Source organism: Phacochoerus africanus, chromosome 4 (genome assembly GCF_016906955.1).
Source record: "Phacochoerus africanus isolate WHEZ1 chromosome 4, ROS_Pafr_v1, whole genome shotgun sequence".
Classification (NCBI taxonomy): Eukaryota; Metazoa; Chordata; class Mammalia; order Artiodactyla; family Suidae; genus Phacochoerus; species Phacochoerus africanus.
In genome coordinates this window covers 60,140,817-60,158,422 of record NC_062547.1, presented here as the reverse complement: position 1 = coordinate 60,158,422, position 17,606 = coordinate 60,140,817, and the positions used below count along the sequence as shown (strand labels likewise).

Genomic DNA, 17,606 nt, shown 5'->3' with positions numbered 1-17,606 from the left:
CGGGAAATGTAGTTTACTCGGCTCCCTGGAAATGAGCTTAAAGAGGAGTTAAAGGGGCGGGAGACGCACGTGCGTTCACAGGGCATCTCGGGAATTGTAGTTGTATTCGAGTCTGCGGGCTCGGGGAAAACATGGTAAGGATATAATGAGCCTAGGAATGGCAGTAAACTGCAGAGGGTGGAGTCGCGCAAAAGGCAGATCCAATAAACGCGAAGGCTTCCCTAACGTCATCGACAAGCGCCGGAAACACGGCTCACAGGGGTGCTCACACCGGGCTGACTGTGAGGATGGCTGGCTTTGCTGAACTCGGGCTGTCATCGTGGCTCGTGGAACAATGTCGGCAGCTGGGTTTGAAGCAGCCCACGCCCGTGCAGCTCGGCTGCATCCCCGCCATCCTGGAGGGTGAGTGTACCTAGGCCTCTTCTACAGGAGGTTTCCCCGCTCCTGTCGCCTTACTTTGCCTTCTCGCCCCTTTTGCCCACGCCGGTACCGTGGGTCGAGGGGCAGCTTTGGGGCCTCACGGGCGAGCCTGGTTTCTCGGAGTCGACTACTCAGTGTTGGCGTTTAGGCTGTACGATTGACTCGCCGTGTTTCCGCACACAAGTGGTGTAATTTCTGAAGCTTTCATAGATAGCCTCAGAGCGCTGGGATGATTTGATGAGTGACTGGTAGATAACACTGGGAAAATTCGGTAGTTTGTATTACTATCTCCATTTCATAGATGGAAACTGAGGTTGTCGGTATTACCGGTACCGACAACTGGTAAACCTAGGTAAATTTAGGACTCTAGTCTGTAGACTGCTTTTCTCCTCACTCCTCTGGCTTTTTAGGAAGCCTCAGATGGACAAGTTGAGAGATTAAATAAAGCTGAAGGCATCATTTGGGGGCATAGGATGCAGATTTTGGAGAACATTCTGGGTTTCCCAAGCTTCTATCCCTGGGAAGGAGTCAAAATGAGGTAGTGATTAGTAGCAGGCATCTCAGGGCAGATGCATGTGGGTTCCAGTCCAGCCTGTACTCACTGGCAGTGTGTCCTGGGCAAAGCTTTGAGATCTGTTCCCCCTTCTGTTAAGTGGGAATGGTAATGGCCTCTTCCTCCTAAAATTTGTCAGTTGCTAAAACAGTAAGTTATCAGAATCCTGAAACAGAAAGAGCACAGGCCAGTATTGAGCATACAGTAACTGCTTATTAGACCTTAACTGTTATACACTGGGCCCAGTGGAACATCTGTTATACCTCTGATGCTGCTTTGCCCTCTGTCCAGGTCGGGACTGCCTCGGCTGTGCCAAGACAGGCAGCGGCAAGACAGCAGCGTTTGTCCTGCCCATCTTGCAGAAGCTGTCTGAAGATCCCTATGGTATCTTCTGCCTCGTCCTGACACCCACAAGGTGAGCTTCTGGCCCCCAATAGGCCTCTTGGGGGAGCTAACCAGCTGTGTTCTCTTGGGCAAGCGCACTTTCCATTTGTGCAAAGTGGGGACAGAGATTAAGCCTATGTCTTAGGGGTACTGAAGAATTAAACAAGATGATATGTGGAAAGTGCTGAGCATGAGGCTTGATTCAGGGCAAGCAGGAAGATCAGGAAGCAGGGACATGGGCAGAAAAGAGGTCTGGGTGGAGCTGGAGCTGGGGGCAGAGAGGAGGGGACCTGGACACTGACCAGCCCTTGAGGAGGGGGTACTGACACTTGGGTCTCAGGCTTTGAAGACTGTGGTGTGATTGCTGAGGACATGGGAAGAGACAGGGCCAGTTTGAGTGGGACTGGCAGGTGACGAGCCATGAGCTGTTCTGGGACCTGGTTAGAGGGCAGGGGCCACAATGAGCCTCCAACACTCAGTATCAGAACCTTTGTGCTAAGGGGACTGGGGGCTGTGGAAGGTGTGTGAACAGGAGAGGGCCAGTCAGGAGGCCCTGGGATGGAATAGGAATGAGAGGCAGGCACAAAACCCCTATCTGACCCATCCTGGCCCCTTCACACCCACAGGGAACTGGCCTACCAGATTGCAGAGCAGTTCCGGGTCCTGGGGAAGCCTCTGGGCTTGAAAGACTGCATCATCGTTGGTGGCATGGGTATGAGAGGCCCAGGGAGGCTCTGGGCATGGAAACCCTGAGGCTTCAGACTATCCTCCCAGCCCCACCTCTTGCCCTCCACCCACAGACATGGTGGCACAGGCCCTGGAGCTGTCCAGAAAACCACACGTGGTCATTGCCACACCAGGGCGCCTTGCTGACCACCTCCGCAGCTCCAACACCTTCAGCATAAAGAAGATCCGCTTCCTGGTGAGTTGGCCTGGGGTACTGATTCATCATTCATTTGTGAAATGCGTGTCCGCAAGCCATCCAGTACCACGTTAGGAATGGTGACAAGGACAGCTCAGGGGAGTGGAAACAAATCCGATTAGGAACCATGAGGTTGTGGGTTCAATCCCTGGCCTCGCTCAGTGGGTTAACGATCTGGCATTGCCATGAGCTGTGGTGTAGGTTGCAGATGTGGTGCGGATCTGGCATTGCTGTGGCTAAGGCGTAGGCCGGCAGCTGTAATTCTGATTAGACGCCTAGCCTGGGAATCTCTGTATGCAGCAGGAGAGGCCCTTAAAAAAAAGGCAAAAAAAAAAAGACAGTTCAGAGACCAAGAAGAGGGGGCCTGTACTTGCGAAGATAATCGGGAGCATGGCCTCTCTGAGGGGGTGACATCGGAACTGAGATGGGTGAGGGAGCAGGCCTCTAAGACACAGAGGGAGAGTGCTCCAGGACCCACGTCCAAGACCAGGAAAGGAGAGAGTTCCGACTGTGGCTCATCAGTAATGAGCCTAATATCCATAGGGACATGGGTTTGATCCCTGACCTTTCTCAGTGTGTTAAGGATCTGGTGTAGCTGTGAGCTTCAGTGTAGGTAATAGATGTGGCTCAGATCCCGGGTTGCTGTGGCTGTGGCCTAGGCTGGCAGCTGCTGCTCCAATTTGACCCCTACCTGGGAACTTCCATATTCCTCGGTGTGGCCCTAGGGATGGGTTGGGATGGGGTGATAGATAAAAACAAGAAGGAGGCACGTGGGGGGGGGGCCTGGATGTGTGGGCAGGCCTTGGACAGTGCCCTGACCCCAGATGCCCACCCCGCCCCTGTGCTCCAGGTGATGGATGAGGCCGACCGGCTGTTGGAGCAGGGCTGCACTGACTTCACCGTGGACCTGGAGGCCATCCTGGCAGCCGTGCCGGCCCGCAGGCAAACGCTGCTCTTCAGTGCCACACTGACTGACACGCTGAGGGAGCTGCAGAGCCTTGCCACCAACCAGCCCTTCTTCTGGGAGGCTCAGGCCCCGTGAGTCCACAGCCACATTCCTGGAGGAACAAGGCAGGCAGTGGGGGTGGGGAGGGCTCACATCCAACAGAGATTATTGCCCATGGGCGGGGCGGGGCATTGGCCTCAACAACAGAAGGGGAACCGGCCCACCTATCCCCAGGGTGCGTACTGTAGAACAGTTGGACCAGCGCTACCTGCTAGTGCCCGAGAAGGTCAAGGATGCGTACCTGGTCCACCTGATCCAGAACTTCCAGGACGAGCACGAGGACTGGTCCATCATCATCTTCACCAACACGTGCAAGTGAGCACAGGGAGGCCCACCACTCCCGTCCCCCAGACACCCCCACACACACAGCCCTTCACAGAAGTCTAAGAGCTGGCCCCAGGTTGCAGGTGTGAGGCACACAGCCAATCTTGGCATTCCAGGGCCTTTGCTCAGACTAGCAGTTTTGGGGGATTCACTCAAGGAGGTTCAGAGAGGTCAAGCAATTTTCTAAGGTCATCCCTTTTGATGGCAGAGTCAGGATTTGGGGTTCCTCAGACCTACCCTTAACTGGAAGGGCCGGGGACCTCAGGCTTTCCCTGGGAGACCCTTGCAGCATCTGGAAAGGCCCTGGAACGGCCTGTCCACATGGTCTCAGGGTGTCTCTGAGTCCCGGCATATCAGCCCCAACACCTGGGCTGTCTTCTGCCCAGGCCCAGGAATTTCAAAATCCTTTGATGTTGGAGTTCCCATTGTGGCTCAGTGGTAACGAACCCAGTGGTGTCCCTGAGGACTTGGGTCTAATCCCTGGCCCTGCTCAGTGGGTTAAAGATCTGGCGTTGCCATGAGCTGTGGTGTAGGCCAGCAGCTGCAGCTCCAATTCAACCCCTAGCCTGGGAATTTCCATATGCCACAGGTGCGCCCCCCCATCCCCCCAAAAAGAATGTCAGAATCCTTTGATGTGTTTGGGGAGATTGTCAAGAAACTGTAGTCTAGTCTGGTATGAGTCAGAATAGAAGGGCAGCCCACAATGCACTCAGGAGACTTAACTGGCTGCCCGCCCCCAACCAATATATTGGCTACCAAAAAAGTCTGGATGTAGGGCCCACGCTTGTTGGCTTAGGTCAGGGGAAGGGAGGACACTGCACCCCTGCTACTCCTTCCCCAGCTATGGGGGACCACCTGCTTAGGGTATTGGGGGTGGGAGGGACAGTGCCTTCCCAGGACCCTGGCACTGGATGGGCTGACCACATGTCCTTCCTGCCAGGACCTGCCAAATCCTGTGCATGATGCTGCGAAAATTCAACTTCCCCACCGTGGCCCTGCATTCCATGATGAAACAGGTGAGGTGCCGGGTGGCCCCATAGAGCCCCGTAGGTGACCCTCACCTGCCAGTCTCGCCCCAGAGACTCCTCCCATCCTCAGAGCTTTTGCCCAGGCCCTTTCCTCTGCCTGGGAACATTCTTCCTGCCACCCGCCTGCCTCACTCTGGCATCCTCAAGGATCTCTCCCTCTCTGGACTGTGAGCCTCGTGAGGTCAGCAACTGTCCTGGCCTCTGCCCTGTCCCCAGGCCTCTGCCCTGTCCCCAGGCCTCACATGTAAGTGCTCACATGTGTGTCGAGATGCTACCTGACCACCCTCTCCCCCAACCCCTCAATTGTCTCCCCAATCTGGCACAGAAAGAACGCTTTGCCGCCCTGGCCAAGTTCAAATCCAGCATCTACCGGATCCTGATCGCCACAGATGTGGCCTCCCGGTGAGCCCCTCCAGGGTACTCTCTCCCCCATGACATCCCAGAAAAGGGTCAGAGGGGGAGGCTGGCTTTGGGCTCAGGTCAGGCAGCCCCAGCTTCACTGCTGAGTGACCTTGGGTGAGTCCCAAACTTGCTGTCCCCACATGGACAGAGGTGCTGATTGGCCTCTACCTACAGGGGCCTGGACATTCCCACAGTGCAGGTGGTCATCAACCACAACACCCCTGGGCTCCCGAAGATCTACATCCATCGAGTTGGCCGGACAGCCCGCGCAGGTGAGCAGACAGGGCGGGGTGGCCTTTGGGCTCCTGTCCCTCCCACCTGCCCACACCATGAGGAGCCAAAGTCATGAGCTGGTGGGACATGGGAGGGCCACAGCCCACAGGTGAGAGATCCTAGAGGCAGCATTTGCAAATTGGGGGAATCGTTCTTTCTAAACCGCAGAGGGTGCTCTGTCCCCTCCATGTGGTCTAGGCAGCGCTAACTGAGCAACATGCGCTATCCCTGGGGACAGCACTCACTGCCCCAGTCCCCACTGCTCCCTGTTGCCTCACCCCAGGGCTGCTAGTCAGGGCCCAGCAGCAAATATGTGTATGAGTCCTAGTGGCTGTGCTGCTGCTGTGTAGGGTTTGGCATCCAAGTTCAACCCCTCACTGTGACTCTGGCTAGGAGGCATCCTTGTGTCTGCTCCCCAGCCCCACTCAGGAGGGGCACAGAGTTTGTGAGGTTCTCTCACTGCTGGAGTAGTTGGGGGAGACATGGTTTCTGGGGCCAGACTGAGCCTGGCCCTTCTCTTCTGCCCTGTGGCCTCAGGCAGGTCACATCAGCTCTCTAGGCAGGGCACATCTGCCTCGGAAAACAGTGGGTAACAAGATCTTGTCACCCCATAACATCATGTCATCCCCCACCCCACCCCTCAAGTTCTCCATTCCGTTGGACCAGCCCCAAAACTTTGAACTGTGACACCTGTTTGGGGCCATTCTGAAGGTCTTGGACCTAGTCAACTGTCTGTGCCATTGAAGCACTGGTCACTTACAGAAACAGGGAACTGAGAAAGTAGTGTGCAGAGGTCTGGGTGAAGCCTGTCAGGGCTTATTGCTGACATGACTTGGCCTGGGCTCCCTGAAGGCTACACCAAAAAGGGAAATCAACCACATCACAAGCTGCTGTGAAGGGTAAGCTGTGAGGAGAGTTGCCTCTCCCTGGAGTCCTGCAGATCCCCAGGGCAGACCTGCCTGCCACAAAGAGGGTGGGCAGGGGGTTGAGCTCTGATGCCCTAGGCTTCCTTCATCTCTACCCACCTGCCCACCAAGCTCCTGCCTTGTTTTCCCTGATCAAGAGGCACCCTGAGCTGCCAAGGGGTCAGGACCTGCTTTTATTGGCCCCTCATCTTGGCCTCCAGCACACGGCTTGCATGTGTCTCCACAGGGCGGCAGGGACAGGCCATCACGCTGGTGACGCAATATGACATCCACCTGGTACACGCCATCGAGGAGCAAATCAGTGAGTGGAGCAGGGTTGGGGGGAGGTGGGGCCTCTGGGTGAGATGCCCAATCACCCCATCAGATGCCCGCTAGCCTGCTCACATGGGTAGGCTGAAACCACGCTTCCCTTCCTGTACAACCCCCAAATAAGTTTCTGTTGCCCAGTTGTTGAAAGAGAAGCTCTGTAATAGCATCTGGTGGGAAGGGACTTTGGTTTCTCAGACCGGAGTTTGTGGGTCGTCCCCGTGGATGAGTCAGAAGCCCCAGGGACAAGGCCTGAACATGTTCAAAAACCTCCCTTGGGTGGGTGGTTTAATGTGTTGCCAAGACCAAGAATCTCTGGGTCATTTTCAGTCACTGCATAAATGGTCCTAAGATTCAGAAAGGCCATGACTTTAAAGGACACCATTTTCAGGAAAAACAAAAAACAAAACTCCTAACCAAATTCATAGTGTCGCTGACAACGAAAAAAGAGCAGTTTGTCCCTTCCTTAAGTCTGAAACCCTAGATCTTGCCCACCTGACCCTTTATCTGATATGACCCCAGATGGTCTTGCATGCCCTGCCACAAGGGGAACTCACCATGTGGTTGAAATTCCTGTCCCTGTCTACCCTCCTCTGCACTCCTCCCTCCCCCACCCCGGGCCCCTGGTGTCCCCACAGAGAAGAAGCTGGAGGAGTTTTCAGTGGAGGAAGCCGAGGTGCTGCAGATCCTCACTCAGGTCAACGTGGTGCGGAGGGAGTGCGAGATTGTGAGTGTCGGGAAGGGGGCTGGTGTGAGACAGGAGTTGGACCTCCGGGCCCAGGGCGTGTCCTTCAGGATGGTGACCCCCCATGACAGCCTCTCCCTGCCCCCCAGAAACTGGAGGCGGCCAACTTTGATGAGAAGAAGGAGATTAACAAGCGGAAGCAGATGATCCTGGAGGGGAAGGTGAGGGCTGAGCTGGCTGGGGGAGGGGAGGGGAAAGGGGAGGATGATCAGCTTAGCCACCTTCTGGTCCTCCCTGTGTCAGGATCCGGACCTGGAGGCCAAGCGCAAGGCGGAGCTGGCCAAGATCAAGCAGAAGAACCGGCGCTTCAAGGAGAAAGTGGAGCAGGCACTGCAGCGGCAGAAGGCTGGCAGGGCTGGCCACGGGGGCTGTCTACCCAGAGCCCAGCCCAGGGCCCACTCATCTCCAGCACCCACTCAGGGCCCAGCCTGAGTTCCACACCACTCCCATTGTGCCCAGTCTCCCTCGGTGGAGCCCACGGACACCCACGTTGTGCAGTGCACGGCCCCTCCATCCTGTAGCCCCTGGTGGCCCCTTTTCAGAGCCTTGGCCAAGAGGCAGCCTGCAGAGGAGGAAAGAACACTGGCTATGAGGTTGGGCCCAAGTCCACATACAGTGACCCCAAGCCAGTGTCACCGTGGGTGTGCGATGGAGCCACACAGCGAAGGCGCGTCACTTGCAGGAGATGCTCAATAAATGGATCTTTTGACTTTCCTGGTCGGACTCTCAGGGAGAGGGGGCAGAGGGAGGAGGGTGTGGCTGCCTGTGGTTCTCCAGCCCCTCAGAACATCATGTCGCCCCCACTCCACCCCTCAAGTTCTTCATTCTGCTGGACCAGCCCCAAAGCTTTGAACTGCAGGGCTGACCATTCCAGCTAGGTGACCTTGGGTTGGTGAAGCCCCTTATATGGGCCTCATCTGGAAAATGGGAACAGCAAGTGCCCTACTCTGCAGATGCAGATGTGAGGTTTAGGCGAGATCACATGCCTAGTGAACACAGCCATGTTCTAGGAGCTTCCCCACCCGCCCACCTGGTGGCATTGGGGGTTTATGGCCAGAGTGAAGGGGGGCAGGCTTAAGCAGGGTCTGCCTTAGTCCAAACTGGTCCAGAAAACATGGGCAGAGCCCTCCAAATGGCTTACCAAGCCCTATACAGACTGAGGGCGGACAGAGAGCCCAGTGACGGCGGTCAGGTACCCATGGCTCACACACCACACACACACAGCCACGCTTAGAAATGTAATGTGGGCACTGGTATGCACCCCAGGGAGTCTAGAAATTCTACACAATGAAAAGCTCAAAAACAGCCTCCGAGCTGTGAACAGCCGGGGCTGACTAGAGTACGGTGGACAGGCCCTCCCCAGGCTGAGCTGGGCCCCAGTCCCTGCCAAGGTGAATGGCCCACTGTGCCGCCTGCGGCCTGGCCCGTGCCCCAGGCGGGAATCGTTCATGTAAAACCAGCTCCCGTGGGCACCCCTGCCCCCACATATACCCGGAGGCAGACTCAGGGCGAGCCCTCGGCCAGGCGGGCCAGGCCCTCCCGCAGCTCACTCAGCTCAAACAGCCTGACGTCCAGCAGCTGCGCGGCCCGGCCCACCTCGGCCCGTGCCCGCTCCCGCTCTACCCGTGCCTCCTCCAGGCTGCGCTCAGTTGCCCGCAGCTGGTGCTCCAGTTCTGCATTTCGGGTCTCCAGGTCCTGCAGGGAGAGGGCAAGCAGGGTTGGGGGCCCCAGCAAGTTTGAAGGGTCCAGCATCTCAATGGTATCCCCACAGCCTCCACTCTGGGCCAAACCTTCTATGTCGCCTGGCTTCCCTGGTCCCCCTGCCAACTTGAACATCATTGAACTGACCACTTTCCTCTTCTATTCAAAACTCTCCTGTCACCTATCACACTGGGAATGAAATACATAGCCCTCTTTCCTCTCTTTGTTCATTCCAACTCAGCCTTGCTGGCTTCCTTGTGGTTTCTTGAACATAATGACTCCCCCACCCCACCCCAGGGCCTTTGCACATGCTGAACACTCCGCCCAGAAGAAAACAGGGGGTATCCCTCTCCCAATTTCTCTCTCTTTGGGGGAAGAAGAGATCCTCTAACTTCTCCACCTGCTGGACTCACAGGACATGCCCTCAGGAACATTTCTCAGATAAAGTCTTCAGTGAAAGCCAGGCCAGCCACACATGGGTACAAATGAAGGCTCCCAACCTCAGGCTGGGGATGTGTGAGGATTTGATGGGGTCAAGAATGGAGATTCAACCGAGATTCAAAAACTGCTTGTTGGGAGTTCCTGCTTCGGCTCAGTGGGTTAGGAACCCAACTAGTATCCATGAGGAGGTGGGTCTGATTCCTGGCCTTGCTTAGTGGGTTAAGGATCCAGCATTGCTGCAAGCTGCTGCGTAGGCCATAGATGTGACTCAGATCTGGCACTGCTGTGGCTGTAGGGTAGGCTGGCAGCAGTGGCTCTGGTTTGTCCCTTAGCGTGGGAACTTCTATATGCTGCAGCTGTGACCCTAAAAAGCAAAAAACAAACAAACAAAAAAAACCAAAACAAACTCAAAACTGCTGGTTGCATGAAAGGAATGAGATGAAATATTATACTAATAACTTGCTTATAAACCACCCACTGTGACTGAATCCCTCCAGGTACCTGGTCACCTGAATCCTTCACAACCTTAGATGTCTTCCTGACTGCATTCATAGATGAAGAAACTGAGGCTCAGGGAAGCACATAGCTGCCCAGAACCCACCAGGAAAGGGAGATCCCACGTCTGTCCCATACCAGGGGCTGGGGGCCCTAGGCAGTCATCCCACCCCCACAGCAACCACACACACCTGCACCTTCTGCTGTGTCTCCTCACGTTCGGTGGTGTCTGGTGCCTCTCGGGTCCCACCAGTTTGGCTCTTCAGCGTCTGGATCTCCTGGTGGAGAAGTTCCCAGGATCTGTTCTGAGGGCCCTGGCTCCCCCATAGGAGATCAGGGAAGGCAAAGCCCAAGGAAACACACATGCACACAGACAGTTCACACACCTGGTCCTTGGTTTGCACTAGTGCCTCCAGTTGCTCCAGAGACTGGCCTGGCCCCTCCTTCTCAGTGACCGTGGGTGGCTCAGTGGCAGCCTGGGCCTCCAGTTCAGCCACCTGCAAAGATAGGAGGGTCAGTTCCCTGACCCCCAGTCTGTACTCTGCTGACCCGTGGGGAATATGCCTCCTGATCAGTCAAGCCCATGACTGGGCACTCACCCCTTCTATTTGGGGCCACCACCCTGACTCTGGCAGATGGGACTTTAGGGTCTTAAAGGTAGGACAACCCTCTGAGGCTCACATTATTTCAAACCCATACTACAGAGCACAAAACTAAGGCTCAGGTCAGGGAAGAGACCTGCGGAGATCACACAGCCAGCCAGCGGACCCGAGACAGACAGGGGGCAGGGACTTCACAGTGGCCTGGACCACTTGGGGTCTCTGGGAGGGAGGGGCTCCCTCACCCGCTGCCGCAGCCTGTCGGCCTCTGCGCGCTGGGCCTCCAGCTGCTGCCTCCACTGGGCGGCGGCGGCGTTGGCCTCTCGAAGGGCGCCCGCCAACTTGTTGTTACTGTCCTGCAGCGCGAAGAACTCGGCCTCCCACTGCACCTCGCCCACCGAGCTGCGGGAACACTGGAGTCGGCAGAGGGCAGGGCGGGGCCTCACTGGGCGGAGGACCGGGTGAGGGCGGTGCTGTGCTAGGGGGCGTGGTTATGGGCGGGGTCAAGATACCTCGAGGCTACAGGGTGGGAAGGTACCGGGGGAGGCGGGGTCTTGCGCGGGCGGGGAGGCGCTGGTCAGTTTTGAGAGACACAGTCGGAATGCCCAGCAGGATCAGCCCAGGGGGGCGTGGACAGAATGAGGTGGGGTTGGGAGGCACCCGTGGGTTTAGAATTCGCTGGTGGAGGCGTGGACGGCCGGGGTTAGCCCGAGATATGGAAGAGGCAGGGGTGGGCTTGGCTCTTGAAGGAGCATAATCTGGGTGTCTCCTCCCCGACCCCAAGCCTTGGGTCCACTGTTAGATTCCGCCGCCTGAACGAGTCTCAACAGCTTCTGGGAACCTCCTCTCCCCCGCTTCCCCTTCGTCCTGCCTCGCCCCTGTGCCCCGCCCTACCGCCTCACCCCTCGGACAGCATCTTCTTGAGCCTCTCACGCTCAGTGGGGCCCGGGGCGTCCGCGCTCTGGCTGCGGAATAGCTTCTCATCGCCGGGGCCGTTGGCGCTGACGAGGGGGCTCGGGGGCACCTAAGGGCGTGGGCAGAAGTAAGGACACAGTGGGGGTGGCTTCAGTCAAGGGCTGGTTAGAAGGGCATTATTGGGATCAGGGTAGATGTTAATCGCTCGGGTCGTGACAGGGCAGGGGACCCTTCCCAGGTCTGGGATCTGACTGCGCCTCTCCCCTCCTCACCTACCGTCCATGGAGCCCCTGCCCTCTGGGCTGGAGTTCTGGGCCCTGCCCCCACATGGCCCGCTGGGCTCTTACCAACTCCCTAGGGGAGCAACCCTGAGGCGGGCCAGCCTAAACACAGGGAGATACTCAAAATCTGCAAAGGGGAGGCGGGGTTTGCAATCTGAAGCCTCCCTGTTATTCCTTCATAGCATTGACCTTCCCTGGGGCCAAATTTCAACATCAATTTAAGATTCCTACAGGAAACTCACTCCATCAGGGGGGATTAATTATGAATCCCCTTGCTGCCAGGACCATAGCCAACTTTTTCATCTCCTTAACCCCAGTGCCCAGCCCTGGGTGAGACACACAGTAGGTGGTCGATAAATTATAAATAAATTAGTGGGGGAAATACCCAGGGACGGTTTTTTTTTACTCTGCCCCTCTACTTAGCCGTTTCAACTTCCATGTCTCAACTCTGCCATGTGAACTGGTTCTCTGATCTTCTTCTTCTAATTTTTTTTTTTTTTTGTCTTTTTAGGGCCACACCTGCAGCATATGGAGGTTCCCAGGCTAGAGGTCTAATCAGAGCTGTAGCCACTGGCCTATGCCACAACCACAGCAAAACGGGATCTGACCTGCATCTGCGACCTACACCACAGCTCACAGCAATGCTGGATGCTTAACCCATTGAGCAAGGCCAGGGATCAAACCTGCGTCCTCATGGATACTAGTCAGATTCATTTCTGCTGAGCCACAACAGGAGTTCCTTTAATTCTAATCTGAGGCTAGGACAGACCCCCTAGGACCATGCTGACATGTTCCTAGCACCCACACCCCTCTTCTATGGTCCTTGCACCGATCTAGCTTTATATCATCTGTGAACATTTGGTCCTGGGCACCGGTACAGCACTTAGACCCCCCAATATCAGCTGAATTCTTGGCAGACATGGGATGGAGAGTGCTGACCTGGTGGGCAGTAAGCCCCAGAGCTGGACTGGTGAGCTCCCCCCCATCCTGAGATTTCTCCCGTGCCAGCCTTGCTGCTTCCTTCACTTCCTGGAACTTCTCAGCAAACTGAGGAAGGGGGGACAAGAACAGAAAGTCAACAAACTCCCAGCCCCCTCCCACAGGGCCCCACCACAGAACACCCACCCAGTGCTAGCTCTGCTCCTTTGGAAGGAACTTTAGAACTGAGTGCATCGCCCTCATCTCATGAACTGGAAGAGTGGGAAGAAGGCTTGGATGATGCTCAATGAGTAGAGTGGGTGTCAAGGGCTGGGATGTTCATGGATGTGTATCATATTAAGCCATCTTGAGAAAGGGATCTCCTTTTCCTCTCAATCAGGCTTGTTTCAGCTAATCTGTCTTTCATGCCTGAGACACTTGTGAATATCTTTTTTTTTTTTTTTTGCTTTTGCTTTTATATAGGACCCCACCCCATGGTGTATGGAGATTCCCAGGATAAGGGCATAATCGGAGCTGTAGCTGCCAGCCTACACCACAGCCACAGCAACTCAGGATCTGAGCCTCATCTGCGCCCTATACCACAGCTCATGGCAACGCCGGATCCTTAACCCACTGAATGAGGCCAGGGATCGAACCTGCATCCTCATGGATGCTAGTCAGATTCGTTAACCACTGAGCCATGGAGGCAACTCCTGAATATCCTTTTATCACCAAGAAAAAGCAGGTCTTGGCCTTGGAGCCTCTGAGAGGCACCTCTAGCCAGTGAGAAAGTAATCACCCGGATCTCATTTTTTTTTTTTGTCTTTTTGCTATTTCTTGGGCCGCTCCCACGGCATATGGAGATTCCCAGGCTAGGGGTCCAATCGGAGCTGTAGCCACTGGCCTACACCAGAGCCACAGCAATGCAGGATCCAAGCCGCGTCTGCAACCTACACCACAGCTCACGGCAATGCCGGATCGTTAACCCACTGAGCAAGGGCAGGGACCGAACCCGCAACCTCATGGTTCCTAGTCGGATTCGTGAACCACTGCGCCACGATGGGAACTCCCGGATCTCATTTTTGTTATGCTATAGTTTACATTTACCTACCACTTTTCCAGCTAGGGTAGGATACACTATATATTTTTTTCATTTTAAAATAAATTTCCTTAGTTTGAAAAAAAAAGGGTTTTTTTTTTGGTTAAGCCTATAGCATATAGAAGTTAACGGGCCAGGGATTGAACCTGAACCCTAGTATCCATTAAGATGAGAGTTCGATCCCTGGCCTTGCTCAGTGGGTTAAGGATCCGGCATTGCCATGAGCTGTGGTGTACTTTGCAGATGAGGCTTGGATCTGGCATTGCTGTGGCGTAGGCTGGCAGCTGCATTCTGATTCGACCCCTAGCCTGGAACTTCCATATGTCACAGGTGGGGCCATTAAAGAAAAGAAAAGAAAAAGAAAAGAAAGGAAAACGAATGCTTCTAGAAGAAAAGTCTCATGAGCTCAACAGGACTCAGAGAACACTAACCATTAAGGGAAACAATGGGTAAGACAATACTGAACAGGGAGGAGTTCCCATTGGGGCGCAGTGGTTAAAAAATCTGACTAGGAACCATGAGGTTGCAGGTTCGATCCCTGGCCTTGCTCAGTGGGTTAAGGATCTGGCATTGCAGTGAGCTGTGGTGTAGGTCGCAGACGCAGCTTGGATCCTGAGTTGCTATGGCTGTGACGTAGGCCAGTGGCAACAGCTCCCATTAGACCCCTAGCCTGGGAACCTCCACATGCCACGGGAGCGGCCCTAGAAAAGGTAAAAAGACAAAAAAAAAAAAGAGAGAGAGACAATACTGAACCCTAGAACAGCTGAGGGTAGAGGAAGTTGATAATGAAGGTAGTGCTAGGGTGTGTGGGGAGGAAGCACATCCCAGGCATCCAGGGAGGGGCAGGTGCTTCTGAAATCAGAGCAGGCAGGCAACAGAGCTGGGATGTGAACCAGGGAAGTGGGAAGGGGCCACTGGCTTGTCTAATTCTGTTTTCTTTCTTTCTTTCTGCTTGTCCAATTCTGTATGGCTATTCTGCAGCTGGAAAAATGGAGGCCCAGCCATCTGTCCAGGGTCCCCCAGCACCCAAGAGAAGACCCATCCCTAGCCCCGTTCCTCCCACCATGTACCCCCACAGGCCCACCTGTGTCAGATGCTGTTCAGAAGCAAAGCCAAGGCCATAGACAGTGTTGGCGCGACTGTCTGCCCACTGCCCGAACTTCTGGGAGGTTTTGGTAAAGGTCATGTTGGGGGTGACAGTGCTATTGATGATGGCCTGGGGGGGAGGGGAAGCAAAGTTCATGGTTGATGGGAACTGGTAATAATGAACATGAACCCCTTCCCCGGGGGATATCACTTTGTATTAGCACCTCAGAGGTCTTTGGCCATTTCAAGAGGAAGATTGAGGCCCAGAAAGACTCAGGGCACCCCACCACCACCCCGTGCTCCCAAAGCACACAGCAAAGCAGCAACTGAACCCACCCCTGTCACTGGGATCCTTGGCACCTGGCACCCCACCCAGGCCCCACCAGGACCTTGGCACCCCCAAGGCTGATGATTCGGTAGACATTGCGGGTGGCATCGTAGAAGTAGGAGACAGTGAGTGCGTGTTTGCCCGCAGGGATCCAGTTCCGCTTAGTGGCCGGGTCGATCTGGAACACATGTGCTCGAGTGCTGAAGATGGGCTGCTCCCTGTGTGGGGAGAGGGTGCTCAGTGGAGGCCAGGCAATGCCCCCCATCTCAGAAGACTAAGGGTCAAGCTGGTAGAGGCAGAGGCTCACCTGGCTGTGGACATTGGTCAGGCTGGTCTGTGGGCTCCAAGGGGCAGCCAGAAGAATGGTAGGAGCTGCTGGTTTGGCCTTTGCGGGGAGAAGGGGGGCCTGTGAGTGTCCTTCAGGCCAGGCTGAGGGAGGCCAAGCATGTCCAACCCCAGGACCCACCAGGTTCACTATTCACAGAGCTTCAAGCTCAAAGGTCTCAGCAAAAAGACCCCAACTCTCCCCATCTAGAAGAAGCCCTTGCAACACCCTGGGCAGGAGACTACCTCTGATAGGAGCCAAGTGGCTCCTACCAGCATAAACCTCTCATCTTCTTGGTTATTAGACCCCCAGTGAAGTCTTCTTAATCTCTGGGTTGGGCTGAGGAGGCCAAGGCCAACTCCTGTGTAGTACTTCCTGACACATTCATCCATCACTCCCAAAGCAGAGCCTCCATCAAAAAGTGGAGCATTGGCAGGTGCCTACTGGGAAACCAGTCCCCTTCTGGACCCAAAAAGAGACCCCTAAGCTTCCACCTTAGGGCAGAGGCACACCTCAGAGTCAAAGCCCCCAGGGAGCCCTCAGCCTAGTTAAAAAAAACAACATGTGGCTAAACAGGTTCAAGGTGGTGGCCTCCAATCATCACTCAGTCCGCACCACCTCTCACCACTTAATCTGAACACCCTGGGGTTGGGGGGGACTCCTAGGGGAGGACCTGGGGGAAGGGGGAGGCAAACTAAGGGAAGAGAGGCCCCGACCCAGCAGCCTCCATGGTCAGAGGGGGAATGCCCCCCTCCTCTGTCCTGGGCAGCTGCTGTCCCGGTCACAGGGTCTGAAACCGGAGCCCCTGGGTGGGGGAGGGGCAGCGACTTTGGCCGGGGTTGGGGCTAGGTCCCGGGTTGAGCCAGGGTTCTGGGCGCAGGGGGTCCCAGAAACTCGGGCCTCCCTGCCCGGATGCTCCTGCAGCGATTCTAGGCGTTGGGGAAAGTTACTCACCAACTAGTCATGCGCCTCGGACGCCGCTGCTGCCGGCAGCGGGGCTCCCAAAGGGGGGCCTGACCCCGCCCGGTGTACGGGATCCACAATCGCGTGCGGGGGCGAAGCCCCACCCCAGGAACCCCAGCCCAGGGGATCTGAGGAGATACTCGCTCAGGATCGAATCCCCACCCGTCAGAAGCCGGGTGCCCCATGTGCGCCCCAAATGCAGGAAGTGCCATCCCGGACCTTGGTATTTCCAAGATCCCTGCTACGCCTCCCCCCCTCCCCCTGACTCCAGATCCAGAACTCCGGGGACATGTTATCTACCTCCTGCAACTACAGGTCCAGAACTTAGGGGATCCTCCCCGCTGTCCCTGGCTCTTGAACTTCGGGGACCCCTGCCACCCTTCCATCCCCAGGTCTGGAATTTCGGCGTCCCCTCGCGCCTCCCCTCCACCTTAGGTCCGGAACTTGGGGAACCCGTCGTACTGTGCCCTCCCCGACCCCGACTCCGGAACTTCAGGGTTCCTGTGCCCTCTCAAGCCCTGGAACTTCGGGGCTCCCTGATCCGCCCCCAGCCTCCGTATTCGGAATTTCGAGGACCCCCGAGCCCTGTCCCCAGTCCCAGAACTTGGCGCCCCCAACCCCCTGCACCCAGTGCAGGCTCAGCTATCCGGGCTCACCCTGACGGTTCGGCGCCCCGCAAATGTCCGGGCGCGAGACGGGTGCGGCCCCACGGCGCCGACTCCTCGAAGCCGGGCGCCCCGCTCGCTCGCTGGCTCCGGGGCCCGCGCCCTCCTCACCGCCCGCCGCACCGCCCGCGCCTTTGTCTGCGCCGCCGCCGCCGCCCGCGCCGCCTCCGGTCCCATCGCGGCCGGTCCCGACGCGGCCGCCGCCCGCCCCGCCTCCCCGGGCGGCCGAGGCCGTCCCGCAGCGCCCCCTGCCGGCCCTCCGCGGCGAGGGGGAGAGGGAGGGGTGGGAGCAGGGAGGAAGTGGGGAGGATTGTGGACGGGATATTAAGACGGGTACAGAAGGGGACAGGGGATGCAATGGAGACAGAGACCCAGACCCAGAGACAGAGAGATGGAGGAAGGAGTCAGAGACAGGCCTAGGTGGACAGAATAGAATGTGGCCTCATCCTTTGTTCAAGAGTGAGCCGGACCCTCCCCATCACTGCTGCTTTTGCCTGTAAT

The 17,606-nt window shown here is 56.5% G+C and overlaps 2 protein-coding genes across 3 annotated transcripts; one reads left to right on the top strand and one right to left on the bottom strand.

Annotated features, from left to right (window-relative positions):
* The first annotated feature begins 228 nt into the window (after positions 1-228).
* Positions 229-8,003, top strand: DDX49 (DEAD-box helicase 49). The gene is made up of 13 exons (XM_047776478.1): positions 229-402; positions 1,265-1,388; positions 1,984-2,069; positions 2,158-2,279; positions 3,130-3,317; positions 3,460-3,600; positions 4,550-4,625; positions 4,963-5,039; positions 5,214-5,311; positions 6,465-6,539; positions 7,183-7,271; positions 7,379-7,450; positions 7,533-8,003. Exons 1-13 carry the CDS (start codon positions 288-290, stop codon positions 7,719-7,721), a joined length of 1,452 nt encoding a protein of 483 aa, XP_047632434.1. The 5' UTR covers positions 229-287; the 3' UTR covers positions 7,722-8,003.
* Positions 8,004-8,514: 511 nt separating this feature from the next.
* HOMER3 (homer scaffold protein 3) lies at positions 8,515-17,252 on the bottom strand. Of its 2 annotated transcripts, none has more exons than XM_047776480.1 (10): positions 17,097-17,252; positions 15,460-15,537; positions 15,214-15,370; positions 14,823-14,954; positions 12,661-12,768; positions 11,428-11,549; positions 10,771-10,927; positions 10,313-10,423; positions 10,118-10,204; positions 8,515-8,984 (listed from the first exon to the last, which is right to left on the bottom strand). In XM_047776480.1, exons 2-10 carry the CDS (start codon positions 15,471-15,473, stop codon positions 8,793-8,795), a joined length of 1,080 nt encoding a protein of 359 aa, XP_047632436.1. In that variant the 5' UTR covers positions 15,474-15,537; positions 17,097-17,252; the 3' UTR covers positions 8,515-8,792. The 2 variants fall into 2 exon arrangements, with proteins under 2 accessions (XP_047632436.1, XP_047632437.1); XM_047776481.1 differs by lacking the exon at positions 17,097-17,252 and adding an exon at positions 16,432-16,572.
* Positions 17,253-17,606: the final 354 nt, after the last annotated feature.

Coding starts and splice junctions, on each gene's coding strand:
- DDX49 (XM_047776478.1), top strand. CDS start 288: ATGGCTGGCTTTGCTGAACTCGGGCTGTCATCGTGGCTCGTGGAACAA. Junction 1,389..1,983: donor CTCGTCCTGACACCCACAAG/GTGAGCTTCTGG, acceptor TCACACCCACAG/GGAACTGGCCTACCAGATTG. Junction 3,318..3,459: donor TTCTGGGAGGCTCAGGCCCC/GTGAGTCCACAG, acceptor ACCTATCCCCAG/GGTGCGTACTGTAGAACAGT.
- HOMER3 (XM_047776480.1), bottom strand. Junction 10,424..10,770: donor CCGACAGGCTGCGGCAGCGG/GTGAGGGAGCCC, acceptor CTATCTTTGCAG/GTGGCTGAACTGGAGGCCCA. Junction 10,205..10,312: donor TAGTGCAAACCAAGGACCAG/GTGTGTGAACTG, acceptor CTTCTCCACCAG/GAGATCCAGACGCTGAAGAG.